Here is a 14,224-nt window from a genome sequence, read left to right as displayed (position 1 = left end):
CTTCCGTCTCCACCTGCCTGCCAGGGCTCTCGTCCTCTTCTTGAAAAGAACTGGTGTTTAATGTCGGAACGAGTCTAAATTATTTATAAAAACCCCAAATTCACATCTTTCTGGTGCAAAGAAGCATCTCGAACGTTCGGATCCGTACGTTTCATCCCCGCTGTGGTTTCGACGTGCTTTAATAGAACGGCCGTGTCGATCTGGATTCGTTTACATTTTTGAAATTTCTGTGCCAATCGGCATCCCGGGGGTTAAAAATTCGCCGGTATTTTGCGGCGGCCTCGGGAGCAGAGCCAAAGCAGCTCCCGAAACAGGAGCGGGGATTTAGCAAGACAGAGAGTGAGAGAGACGACAATTATCACTGTGGTCATTTCAGCCGCCCTGTCCTGTCCTAGGGCAGCAGTGGACACACACACACACACACACACACACACAGAAACATGTCCAGTTTGCTCTGCGTCCAGCCCAGGGGTTGCACGCAGAGCTGATTATGTAGCATGAGATCAACCGCCGCCAAATTACTTTGAAATGTTTTCATGCGCCGACAGAATCGGACCTCTCTCCGCAGCGCGGGATCCTCTTCACTTTGACAACTCCATTCCCGCTTCCGTTTCGTAATCCGGAATCGGAGATCCGGGTAAAAGCGGCGGTCGCCCGACGAGCACGTCTCGGGGACGGAACCCGAACCGGCGGATGTTTTGTTTTGCGGTAATGGACGGAGAAAGCACTGATGATGGGAAGACGCGGTGTCCTGCCTGTTGTTACCTCAATTACCTGGCCATTTTCTCCTCCACAGAGGTGCGCAAAATGCTAAATTGCGCTGGAGCCGTCTGTGTCCGTCCCCGTGAAGCATTAGGCTGTCGAATACTCACTGGAGCCATTCAGGAGCTGTCATTATGACCTACTGCAATAAATAAAGAATAAAAAAACTCGCCATTTCTCTGTCCTGGAGACGACGCTGACCGTAATAAATGTCACCACTTGTCGCTGGCGGTCGTCGGGAAGCCGCGGCGGCGAACGATTCCGCAAGGTTGCCTTTGCATTTCCGACGCTCCTTATTTTAAAGGAATAGTCGTCGTTTCGGGGGGAAGGCGCACGTTTACCGCCTCGCAGAGAGCGAGACGAGAAATAAATGGAAATAACCTACATTCGGGGAGGCTCTCCGCTTATCTTGGCAGAGCATAAAATTGGAAACAGGGGCAAGAAGCTATCTAGACACTGAATGAAGGTATGAAACTGGCCTATCAGCACCTCTAAAGCCTCCTAATTAACATGTTACATCTGATTAGTGTCATCCGGAGTCGGATTCAGAGCACATCCCGATGAAGGGCGCTGGGGGTAACTGCGGGGGCTCGCGCTGCCTTCCAGAACTCAATCCAATCAATTTCAACACTTGAGTAATATATATCTGGCATTAACATTCAACACGGAGAGTCACTTCCAATTTCTAAACAGGCAGGAAACTCACTTTCACATCCACACCACCTGCGCCCGCGATACGCGCCGCTCACGCACAAAATCATTTTTCAATGACTGACATAAGAAATAAGTAACGTTAAAGTGTTTGACGAATGAATCGGTGAGTCAAGCTCATGCATGACCGATGTTATCAACCTGCGTGCTAACACAGTGTTAGCTTTACCGACCTACATGCTTGTGCATCGGCAACATTCTCAACCTGCATGCTCATACAATGTTAGTTTTAGCGTGCGCGTATGCTAGTGAGCTAATATTATTAACTTGTGTGCTTGTACAATGATACCTTGCCATACATCCATGCATATACGAAGCTAACAACATTACTGACCTACGCTCTAGCACGAAGCTAACATTAACAACCTGCATCCTCAAACGATGCTAGAAACATTATCAAAAGCAGGCTTGTACAACGCTAATATTATCAACCTGCGTGCTCGTACAAATTTAGCTTCATGATCTGCATGCTTGTACAAAGCAAACATTTCCAACTTGCAAGCTCGTAGAAGGCTAACATTATTAACTTGTGTGCTCGTACAATGATAGCTTTCCTGACATCCATGCATGTGCAACGCTAACAACATTACTGACCTACGTGCTCGTACAAAGCCAACATTATCAACCTGCATGCCTGTACAATGCTAGCACCATTACTGACCTGCATGCTCATACAAAGCTAACATAATGAACCTGCATGCTCCTACAATGCTAACAACATTATCAGCCTGCATGCTCCTACAATGCTAACAACATTATCAGCCTGCATGCTCATACAATGCTAACAACATTATCAGCCTGCATGCTCATACAATGCTAACAACATTACCAACTGCGGGCTTGTACAAAGCTAATATTATGAACCTGGGTACTTGCACAGAGCTGACATGAGTGGCCTGTGTGCTAGCCTACAGCATGTTTTCCGCTGAGGTCTTGACAGAGGGTGTAGGTGCTCCTGTGATATGCAAACTTCTCCCTGCAAAGAACAGCATTTTTGTTTCTGCTTCCATCTGGTTTCCTTGATTTAAATGCACTCGTGTGTTTTGTCCATCAAACTATCACAATGTAAGTCTGTATGCAGTTCAATAGGAGGTGTTCCGTGGTGCAAATTAAAGTATGATTAAAATGCGTTAATTTCCTTTTCGTGTTAAATAATTAATCAGAATCGCTGCATTAGAATCCCAGACCTGATAATGACATATTCCAAAGCCCCCGCTATCTTAAAATCATTAAAACATCATTTAGCATCGGGAGGCTTTCTTTCATCCGTCCCCGCTACCAGGCTATCAGGAGCAAATCCATTCCCGCATCTGCAGATGACACGATAAGCGAAAGTACGGCTGCAAGATAGCGGGGGTGACACAACGGTAACAATATCGCAGATCGCAGCACGTCCGCCTTTTGAACACGAACGGAACGATAAAGATCTCCTCGAGTCTAACCTCGCACCTCGCGGTGCCACGGTTCTCAGTGAACCAAGCCACTTCCTTTGTCTGCCGACATTCGGCCTGTTTGTTTACAGCCAATCGGTGGGCAGCACCTGGCAGACCGTGGCCGACCACGTGAGGAACGAGAGGCACACCGTGACCGGGCTCTTCCCCAACACCGTTTACCTCTTCATCGTCCGAGCGGTGAACCTGTACGGCCTGAGCGACCCCAGCCCCATCTCGGAGCCCGTCAGGACGCAGGGTGGGTCACGTCAGCAGATAATGCTTTTTGTTTCTGATTGCGGTTTCATACGGCGCTGTCTCATAATCCTCGTTTTAGTTTCTAATTTTAGATGTGAGTCTGGCTCTTAGGGAATGTGTTGGGAGGTTCAGAAGAAGTAGCTTTGGATTTTCAGAGCTCAAACTAATTGCACTCTCAGTGTGACGCTCTCCTGCCCTCAGCGATGTGGAACATCATCACAAGTCTCTTCATCCTTTCGCTCAGGACCTGCAATTCTGCTGATGTCTTTTCTGTTACTGTTTCATCTCTAGCGGCGGTTAGCGTTTCCGCCACGTGCAGCAAAGTCCGCCGTTCAATTCCGACAGCGGCTTCTGTGTGGGGGTCACCGTGTTCTGGCCGTGTCTGCAGGGGGTTCCTCAGGGTTCTTCCACTTCCTCCCACAGGACAGAAACACACCGGAGCTTCAATGGAGACGCCAGATTGTCCAGATCTGTGAATGAGAGGGTGAATGGTTGCGTGCATCCATATCACACGTGAATGAATGAGTGAATAACCGGTTGTGGGTCTCTATGACGTGAGAGGATGAATAATTGTTTGCCTCTAAACGACGCATGAATGAGAAGATAAATGGTTGTATGGCTCTTATTACATGTGAATGAATGAGTGAAGGCTGCATGTTCTCGCTTCTCTGAGACCCTGAGTGCTTTATAAGCCGTAAAGAATGAACGGATGAATGTTCCTTTGTTTTTTTACCGCCTGGACCGACCGGAGGCCGTTGTGGTTTCAGACGGGAGCCCGGCGGAGCAGGGCGTGGACCACCGGCAGGTGCAGAGAGAGCTGGGGGAAGTGTCCGTCTATCTGCAGAAGCCCGTCATTCTGTCTCCGTCCAGCGCCAAGATATCTTGGAGCGTGAGTAGAATCTGAGCGGAAAAAAAAAAAAAAAAAAGAAATCTTTCAAAGTTGACTTTCCGTATGTGGAGGACACGCTCATCGGCAAATATTAACTTCAAAAGCTCCTCCAAACGTTACGTGGCACAAACAGATTAACTCGGCGTACAAACACTGCTGGCTCTGCTTTTGAAAAACGGATGTAAATATGAAAATCTGTCTCCGTTCTTTTCTCATGCCAACTTTTTTTTTTTTTTTCCCCTCCTTCCAGGTCGCCCATCTCTCCCGGTACATCCAGGGCTACCGTCTGTTTTACAGGACCATCGGCGGCTCCTGGTCGGTTCAGGACGTGGAGGCCACGTCGGACCACAGCGCCGTCTTGGCCGACCTGCAGAGCGACGCCGAGTACGAAGTCAAGATCCGCCCGTTCTTCAACGAGCTCCAGGGCCACGACAGCCTCATGGTTCTGCTGCGGACGCCGGAGGAGGGTGAGGCGTCGCTCCTAGCTTTAGCTGCCTGTTGTACTAAAGCTAAAAATATGATAAATTCGTGAGCTCGTAAGAAGCTAACATCATTAACTCGTGAGCTTTCCTGACATTATCAACAGCAGGCTTGTACAAAGCTAATATTATACCTAATATAATAGCTAATATAAATATAAAAGCTAATATAATACCTGCATGCTCGAACAAAGTTAACATTATCAACCTGCATGCCTGTATAATGCTAGCAACATTACCGACTTGCATGCTCGCACAAAGCTAACATTATTAACCTGCATGCTTGTTCAATGCTAACAATAATTCTTACCTGAATGCTTGCACAAGCTAACACTTTCAACCTGCATGCTTATACAATGCTAACAACATTACCAACCGCAGGCTTGTACAAAGCTAATATCGTCAGCCTGCGTGCTTGTACAAATTTAGCTTTAGTGACCTACATGCTTGTACAAAGCAAATATTTCCAACTTGCAATGTTTCCAATGTTGACTACAAGGCTAACATCATTAACTTGTGTGCTCGTACAATGATAGCTTTCCTGACATCCATGCATGTGCAACGCTAACAACATTACTGACCTACGTGCTCGTACAAAGCCAACATTATCAACCTGCATGCCTGTACAATGCTAGCACCATTACCGCCCGTTCTTCAACGAGCTCCAGGGCCACGACAGCCTCATGGTTCTGCTGCGGACGCCGGAGGAGGGTGAGGCGTCGCTCCTCCGCCGCCGCCGCCGCCCGGGAGCTTCGGTCGCCGACGTCGCGGAGTCCGAGTCGACACGTTTTATTTTCACACGCGCGGCTTGCAAACGAATCATCAGATTGGACGCGCGGCGATTCTCTCTGTTTGCCTTCGGCCGCTCGTCGTTTCTAATTAACGCCGAGAAACGGGAACGGGTGAGAAAACAAACAAACAAACAAATCACCGGCGTGCCCGGGATTAATGCATTCGCCGCAGACGCCGCACCGAGATGCAGCCCGGGAAGAAAAAAGGAAGAGCGGCGCGGCCGCCCTAAATTTAATAAAAGAAGCAGAAATACAGTAGAGAAAATTAATCAGTCACAAGCTCAGGGGAGCCTGTAATTTCCACGGTGAATTATTAATAACGCCGGACAAATAATGTTTCTTCTTATCTCCCTCCAGTCCTGAGTGCGCCGCCGCAGGCCGTGTCCGTGGTGCAGCTCACCAACAGCTCCAGCATCAGCGTGTCCTGGGAGCCGCCGCCGAACAGCGCCGACAGCGGAGCCGTCCGGGAGTACAAGGCGAGGCCCCGTCCTGTTCCCTGTTTTTTTTTTTATTTTCCACATGAAGTCTTAATTTTGCGGGACGTTGCCGCTCTCGTGCAAAAACGAGCACGGGAGAAAAAGAAATTTGATTTACAATAACGGCTCGATCGTCGTCTGTCATTTGCTGCCAGTACATGTGCTTTTGTGGTTGGACTCTCCGCCCGGCGCTCGCTGTTCCTGTCATCTGTTAACTTGGTGTAAAAACACAGAGTTCTGATTATCTGTGCCTCAGCGGGAGCGCCGCGCTGATTACTAATTTTCAGAGCTCCGATTCCAGGGAAAAAAAAAAAAAAAATTCAAAATTGAAACGGAACAGGGGGATCTATTGTTTTGATTTTTCTCCTCCTCCCCCATCTGCGTCTGTGTGCACAAAGTTATGAGTCTGATCTCCGAATCCAGACTCGTCAGCCAGAGGCGGGATCACATCTAATCCCCCCGAGCATCCAGCTTTTACTTAAAATCCCCCGCACAGTGTTTTCGCGCGAATGCCGATGAACCGGCGATGTTGACATCGTAATTTGAGCCAGTATCTGACATTAAAAGTTAGCTCTGAGTCAGCTCTGAGACCCTTTTTGTTCGCAATGGTGATGGACAGGCTGGCAGATGAGGTTAGACAGGAATCCCCATGGACCATGATGTTTGCGGATGACATTGTGATCTGCAGGGAGAGCAGACAACAGGTAGAGGGACGTCTAGAGAGGTGGAGGTATGCTCTGGAAAGGAGAGGAATGAAAGTTAGTCGCAGCAAGACAGAATATATTTGTGTGAATGAGAGGAACTCGGGTGGAGCGGTGAGGCTACAGGGAGTGGAGATCAAGAAGCTGGAGGATTTCAGGTACTTAGGGTCAACAGTCCAGAGCGTAGGAGAGTGTGGAAAGGAGGTGAAGAGACGGTCCAAGCAGGTTGGAATGGGTGGAGAAAAGTGTCAGGGGTACGAAGAGATAGAAGAACATCAGCCAGAATAAAAGGAAAGGTGTACAAGACAGTGGTGAGACCAGCGATGATGTTTGGACTAGAAACTGAGAGACAGCAGGCAGAACTAGAGGTTGCAGAGATGAAGATGTTGAGGTTCTCTTTGGGAGCGACCAGGATGGAGAGGATCAGGAATGAGTCCATCAGAGGGACGGCACATGTTCGATGTTTTGTAGAGAAGGTCACAGAAGCCAGACTGAGATGGTTGGGTCATGGACAGAGGAGGGATGGAGAACATATTGGTGGACGGATGCTGGAATTGGAGCAGCCAGGCAGGAGGTCTGGAGGAAGACCAAAGAGAAGATCTATGGACGTAGTGAGAGAAGATATGAAGGTAGTTGGTGTGAGAGAGGAGGATACGGAGAATAGGGTTAGATGGAGAAAGTTGACTCGCTGTGGCGACACCTGACGGGAAAAGCCGAAAGAAGAAGATCTGACATTAAAAGTTAGAAAAAAAATATGTGTAAATATCTCATGTTACAACATGGACACCTGCGGCTTACATATGTAGTTTTAGCCGCCGCTGCTTATATTCAGGTGCGCTCACCAGTCAGGGAAATATGGTAAACATCAGATTTAAACATAAATAAACAAGAAAACAGTCATTTATTCCCTAAAAAGGTGTCGGCTGAGGCTTTCGCTTATTTTGCCAACACTTTCTTTCATCAGCACACTTTTGAAATCAAGAAAATTCTGAAATTAGTTGTGGATGCAAGAGGCAGTAATTTGTCAGTTTGTATTTTCATAGTAGATAAGATTGATTGATCTTATTGATCCCACAACAGGTACATTCAGTTGTCAGGGCAGCGTGACAAGGCAGAAAAGGGTACAAAATGTAATAATGGAAAGAATATGCAAATAAAGGACTATGTGCTACAATAGAATACAAAAATATATAGAACGTAAAAATAATATATTATTATGATAATGATTTATTAATAATAGTAGTTCGCCCCTCAGATGTATGGCGTAAGTGATGATTTTTTTTTTTTTTTTTTTTTTTTACTAAATAATTCTGACAAAATTTTACTTCACCTGTCTATTCGTTTGTAGTTTTGAAAAATATTTTATTTTAATTTTCTTGATGGAAAACAAAGTGATGAAATAGTGTCACGGTTACCGACAAATCTAGACTCAGCGTCAGATGGATGCCGCTGGAGATGATCTGAAACTCATTTTCACCTGCAGGACGGCAACAAAACAGTTGCACGAATCCGGTTCAATCGATGAATCGCTTAAAGGCTTAATAGCCTGTCCCTTTTTCTGCTTTATCACCTCAGCCAAGCCGTGCAGATCTTTTTTTTTTTTTTTTTTTTCCTTGCAGGTCTTATTATAGTCCGTGTGTTGCCTCACTTCCGAAAACTCCATCGCTAACCGTGTTGCATCTCCTGACGCTCAGGTCTGGTGTCTTGGCGGCGGCGAGGAGGCTCAGGAGAACCAGATCAACCGAACCGTGGACGGAGCGGTCTCGTCCATCCTGCTGACCGGCCTGCTGCCCGACGTCCGCTACACCGTCTCGGTGGCTGCCGTCACCGGGCTGGGCGTGGGAGCGCCGAGCCCGCCTGTGGGCTTGTTCCTGAGTAAGTCGCCTTGTTCGGACCGTTTGATGGAAATACCCGGTGGTTGGCGATTGGATTTCCGGCTCCGTAAATTTCTGGAACCCGAGTTGCTCGGCCGGAAGCTTGTTAGAAGCCGAGGCCCGGAGGCGAGGCGGAGTTAAAGCGCCGGTCATCGGGAAAAACACAGCAGCAGCCCGGAGAGTAAAACAAAACACAATCTGGCTCGGTGAACGTGGCGCCCCCGGGAGCAGGCGGGAGGCAAACAAACGGAAGACGAGCCGCCGCCGCAACAAAACATCAGTTAGGACTCAGACGTGTCAATCCATTTATTAATGCGGATGATGATGTGAATAACAGGACGGTCGCTCGGAATTATTCATTTGATAAAAAAAAAAAAAAAACACCTCGACGGTTAGTCGATAATCTCGACAGCCTGAATCCTAAAGGTTATATTTTAATCATCGTCTTTTCAGCCATTCATGATCGCAAACTCCCGAATGGCATCTTTTGTGAGGAATCAGCTGCCGGGCTTTTGAAAAGGCAAATCCATAAGCGCTGTAATTACACAAGAATGAATTACTTTATGCAGTATATACAATATAGATGATTATGGTGGTTTGCACTTCTTCCTCTCAATCTTATTTATCTGGGTATTTGTGACTCTGTGATGAACGGGCGACGGGTCCAGAGGGGAAGCGGCCTTTCTGGCCGCAGGATAAACTGTAACTGTTATGAATGAATGAATATATAACAGATGTTATTATTCCCTCCTCACTTTGCAGGATGTGAAAAATATCCAAGCAAACACAAAAGATAAAGAGAAGTGCATCTGGGTGGATTTCTGCACCATTTAAACCGCTCAAAAAAAAATCAAGGGAACACTAAAATAACACATCCTCGATCTGAATGAATGAAATATTCTCATTAAATACTTTGTTCTTTCTATTGTTGAATGCGCTGACGATAAAATCACACAAATAAGATCCGTGGAAATCAAATGTATGAACCCATGGAGGTCCGGAAAAACAAATAATGTCCTTAACCCTCATATTATGTTAAGGATCAATTTGACCCATTGGGTCAATGGGTGAAATGGGTCAAATTGACCCTTAACATAATATGAGGGTTAAAGCAAGTCCAAATGAATGAGTGTTGCTTCCCAAGTGGACATTTTGTGCGATTGACATTGTGTTGTTTAAATGTTCCCTTTATTTTTTTGGAGCGGTATACTTCTAGCGATGTTGTCCGTTTCTACGACGCCGGATAACTTTTATTTGCTAAATGCTGCACCGGGATCGGCGTCAGTGTCTCCTACGAGTCGGCCTGAACGCCGAGGAAAAAGGAACGATGACGAAAAGCGCCTCCCGGTGTCAAAGCCGGCACACCTGGAGATCAAACATGGCAACATCCACAACAAACGGAAGATACGCCGCGCGTCGGATGCGAGGATGGAGGAGGGTTCGCGCCGGAGGGCTCCCGGGACGATTCCTCTGAACCGCCGCCATATTATTTTCATAATCCCCTCGACAGAGAACGGCATTGAAAAGTTGTTTTTCCAGCACTTTGATTTTCGCCTTGACATTCGGCCGCATTGACGAGACGCTTCTCCCTCTGGTCGTCCGTCAGCGCCGCCGCCGGGTTCGTCGGCCTCGCCGGGGAGGAACGGCGGGAACATCAGCATTTCAGAGCAGATCACGACCGTCGTCCGCCAGCCGGCCTTCATCGCGGGGCTGGGCATGGCGTCCTGGCTGGTCCTGATGGGGTTCGGCGCTTGGTTTTACTGTCGGCATCGCCGGAGGAAGCAGCTGGGGCATTACACCACCTCCTTCGCGTACACGCCCGCAGGTGAGCGCTAGCCTCCGCTAAGTGAAACTTCCGAAGACTTCCCCTTTCCTTTTTGCTGATTTCAGGAGGATTAAACCTGGTAATTCGTCCAAAGAGAATGAGTCGTCGCGGTCTTCGGTTTTCCCGCTTCACACGGAGGATTTTTCCGTCTTGCTATCAGTGACAATCAGCAGTGAAGACGGGCGTTTGGCCGTGGCTTCATGAGCGGCGCTAAGGCGCGCAACGCTCACAATGCATTGCGCTGTGAGCGCCGGAGCTTATGAACAATAAATCAACAGCCCGAGGTCTTAAGCAGAACGGCTGCTGTTTAATTTAAAAAAGAAAATACTTCGGTGTTGTTTTCTATCAATAGATAAAGAATAAAAGAGACGGGAGAAAAAAAGGGTGCGGAGATGTGAACTGCAGGTCGGATTCCCACATGGAAGCCTTCCTGCGCGGAGGCTCCGTGTTCTCGCCGTGTTCTTCCCATGTTCTTCCCGTGTTCTCCCCGTGTCTGCGTGGAGCTTCTCCAGGTTCCTCTTACCGTCCAAACACATGCAGGAGGTTCTCTGGAGACCCAACATCGTGCAGATGTGTGACTGAGAGGGTGAATGATGGCGTGTCTCTATATGAGCCCGAATTATTCAGCTATTTCATCACTCGTGTTTGGAAAAGCAGTATTTCCAGTACATATTTGTGGATGCTACCGCTATGTATTTAATTAAAAGTTAAAAATGAATCTGTGTAAATATCTCAACATGGACACCTGCAGCTTATATATGCACACATATATTTATTCAGGTAATTTTAGCCGCTGCTGCTTATATTCAGGTGCGCTCGATAGTCCGAGAAATACAGTAAACATGAGATTTAAACATGAATAAACAAGAAAAACAGTCATTCATTTAAAAATACCAAAAAGGTGTCAGCTGAAGCTTTAGCTTATTTTGCGCTTTCTTTCATCAACCCGTTTTTGAAATCAAGAAAATAATAACTTTTGTTGTAGATACTCATTAGTTAGTTTTATATTTCACATAAGATAAGATTGATTGATCTTACTGATCTTACGACAGGTAGAAAGAATATGCAAATAAAGGACTACGTGCTACAAAAAAATACAAAAATATATAGGATGTAAAAATAATATGTTATTATGAAAATGATTTATTAATAATAGTAGTTTGCCCCTTAGATGTATGGATTTAGTGATGATTTTTTTATTTTATCAACAAAAAAATTCAGACACAATTTTACTTCACTTGCAGTTTTACAATAGAATACAGACATATAGAGATAGTGCAGTAGAACGTAAAAATTATACATTATTATAATAATGATTGATTTATAATGATAATTCGCCCCTTAGATGCATACTTTTGGTAATTTTTTTTTTTGAGAGCAAAAAAACTCTGACTTTGGTTTTGATGAAACCAGATTTCACAATTTTACTTCACTTTTCTATTCATTAGCATTTTTAGAAAATATGAATAATCGCAAAGTGTAGACTTACCGTCTAGAACGTCAGATGGATGCAGCTGGAGATGATCTGATCTCAAGAATACATAAATGAACGAATGAATGAACAAATGAACGAATGAATGAATGAATGAATGAATGAACGAATGAATGAATGAATGAATGAATGAATGAATGGCCTCTCCATACTGTAGAGATGGAGCCTGTGTTACTTCACCTGCTCAGATATGTTTTGCATCCATTCGGTTGGTAAATGAATCCATGTAATGTCCGAGCTTCGGTTAAGGTCCTTTCTCTCTGCTTTCCCTCCGGCTGCAGTGGGATTCGCTCACAGCGAAGGCTCTGGAATCATCAACGGAGGGTAAACATGGAATTCCGACCGTGCTCACGATCTGCGCCGTGTGGATGGAAACAGATGATCTCACACAGCGGTTGTGTTTGCAGACCCGGCATGATGGGATCCAATATGGGCAACTATCCCTGGTTGGCCGACTCCTGGCCGACTCCGAATCTCAACCACAACAGCAAAGAGTCTGTTAACTGTTGTTCCGGCAAGCTGGACTCGGACAGATATTACAACAGTAAGAGCTGTTTGGCAAAAAAAAAATTTGAATGCGTTCGCCGTCTCCATCGCCGTGGTAACGTTGCGTTTCGCCGTCCAGCAGCGGGAATCGTCAACTATCCGAACCACTCGGAGAAGCACAGCATCGCGTCCAACGAGAGCCCGATCTACAGCACCATCAACACGGCCGTCGAGGAGGACCTGCTGGCGTACTACGACACCTACTCCAGCACGTCCTACAACCAGGGCCCGGACCCTTACAGCAGCAACCCGGTGCTGGCGAACGGCGGGCTGGTGGGTCTGGACCGGGACCTGGACCAGTGGACCGTAAAGTCTGGTCACTCTGGATCTGAATACGCAAAGCTGCAGTACAACAAACACAGCAACGGTGAGTCCCGCACAACCTGTGTGTGTCTACATTATTTATTCATTACAATATAACATGTCATTTAATCCGGTACCGTTTTTACTCACCTTACAAAGGAGGGTTTTCTTTGTTGGTTTTCAGCTATGATTAACCAAGAGTGTAGTTGCCATAGTTACTTGTTTGCTTTCCACCATATCTTGTGAATCTTTTAAAGCAGGAGTGTCAAACTCAAATGCACAGTAGGCCAAAATTCAAAACTGAGACAAAGTCGCGTGCCAACATTGATATTTATTGAAAACAATCGTCTCCCAGATGGAACAAGCAAAGCTAAATACTATACAATTTATAACCATGAAACCGAACCCCCTTTTCAGCTCTTCTACTTTGTGGCGCTTTTCAGTCACGTCCAGGTCCTCGTACTTGTCCTGGTGTTTGGTGCCATTATGTCGTCTAATGTTGTGCTCCTTGGTTACGGCCACATTGGCTCCAAATACAAGACCAACAGGTCTGTCTTTTACATATGGAAACAGATCTTCTGCCTCCCACCTGTCCAGAACGCTAATGTTTTCTGCCTTTCTTTTCGCTGTTTTTCAGAGGGGTAGCATGGTGTTAGCATAGGTCGCTATGACAACTGTCAACAGAGGGGAGGGCGTTTATGGGTCTTGTCATGATGTTTGCGCCAAAACACTAGCAGCGCATCTGGGATTTGTAGTATTAGCGGGACCAGCAAGCTAGCTCTAATAGGTGGCTAATGGCTAATAGCTTGGCAGGCCAAATACAATGACATTGGCCAGGGTTTGACACCTGTGGTCTGGACCAGGGATGTCAACTCATTTTCACCGATAGCCACATGAGCACATTGGTTGCCCTCAAAGGGCCACATGGAACGGCCGCTCTTTAGCCACAACAAAGCTAGCTTTAACCGCTTCATCGTTTTTGGATGTGGTTTTCGTGAACATATTCTTAATCCTTGGACCACTTGTTGTTTTTCCTGGAAGGTTAACTTTGGCACACTTAGCTACGGGTTTGATGGTCAAAATATTGACGCACATTGTACTCTTTGACAACCGACACCAAGGACACACCGGTTTTTCTCCTTGAAGCACAGACATGTATTGGCCTTCCCAACTTTCTTGAAACAGCCTTCCATCTGCATCAACTTTTCTCCTCCTGGACGTTTAGGGATCGTTTCTCGATGTTGACGTTGATGCACTGCGATATAATGGCGGGATGCCGTCACTTCACATGATCGGCATGAATTGTGGGAAATGTAGTTTATGGCCAATGCAGGCGTTTGACTTTTATTTTAAGAGGTTCTCGCGGGCCACATAAAATGACGTGGCAGGCCGTCACTAGACCGTCACCTCCTCTGTCCATGTCCAAACCACCTCAATCCAGACTGAATCTCCAGAACATCTAACATGAGCTGTCCGTCTGATTGGCTCCTGACACCTATGATTTAAAGTGAGCTCTTTGTCATTTGGCTAAAGCAGTGTTCTGCTTGTGTCTGGCTTTATTTTCCTAAATAATAATCAGCAAGAAGGTTTCTAGTTGGTGCCTTTCTGTGTGGAGTCTCCATGTTCTCCACGGATCTGCGTGGGGTTCCTCCCGCCTTCCAAAAAGACGGTTCACCGGGAACCCGAA

The 14,224-nt window shown here is 46.4% G+C and overlaps 1 protein-coding gene across 3 annotated transcripts in view; it reads left to right on the top strand.

Annotated features, from left to right (window-relative positions):
• LOC147224560 (roundabout homolog 2) overlaps positions 1-14,224 on the top strand; it is a 60,183-nt gene that overhangs the window by 37,558 nt on the left and 8,401 nt on the right. For 2 of the 3 annotated variants that reach the window (XM_086164576.1, XM_086164578.1), the window contains exons 12-20: positions 2,996-3,162; positions 3,929-4,050; positions 4,301-4,517; positions 5,678-5,796; positions 8,192-8,372; positions 9,978-10,196; positions 11,970-12,012; positions 12,096-12,232; positions 12,314-12,601. In XM_086164576.1, coding sequence (XP_086020702.1) covers positions 2,996-3,162; positions 3,929-4,050; positions 4,301-4,517; positions 5,678-5,796; positions 8,192-8,372; positions 9,978-10,196; positions 11,970-12,012; positions 12,096-12,232; positions 12,314-12,601 — 1,493 coding nt within the window. The remainder of the gene's footprint in view (positions 1-2,995; positions 3,163-3,928; positions 4,051-4,300; positions 4,518-5,677; positions 5,797-8,191; positions 8,373-9,977; positions 10,197-11,969; positions 12,013-12,095; positions 12,233-12,313; positions 12,602-14,224) is intronic. The other variant, XM_086164577.1, reaches the window with a different exon arrangement.

This window comes from Fistularia commersonii, chromosome 18, assembly GCF_037954325.1.
Source record: "Fistularia commersonii isolate RoL2024-O1a breed Wild chromosome 18, RoL_Fcom_v1.0, whole genome shotgun sequence".
NCBI classification, from domain to species: domain Eukaryota; kingdom Metazoa; phylum Chordata; class Actinopteri; order Syngnathiformes; family Fistulariidae; genus Fistularia; species Fistularia commersonii.
The sequence above is the reverse complement of the archived record's forward strand: the minus strand, read 5'-3'. Positions and strand labels throughout refer to the sequence as shown.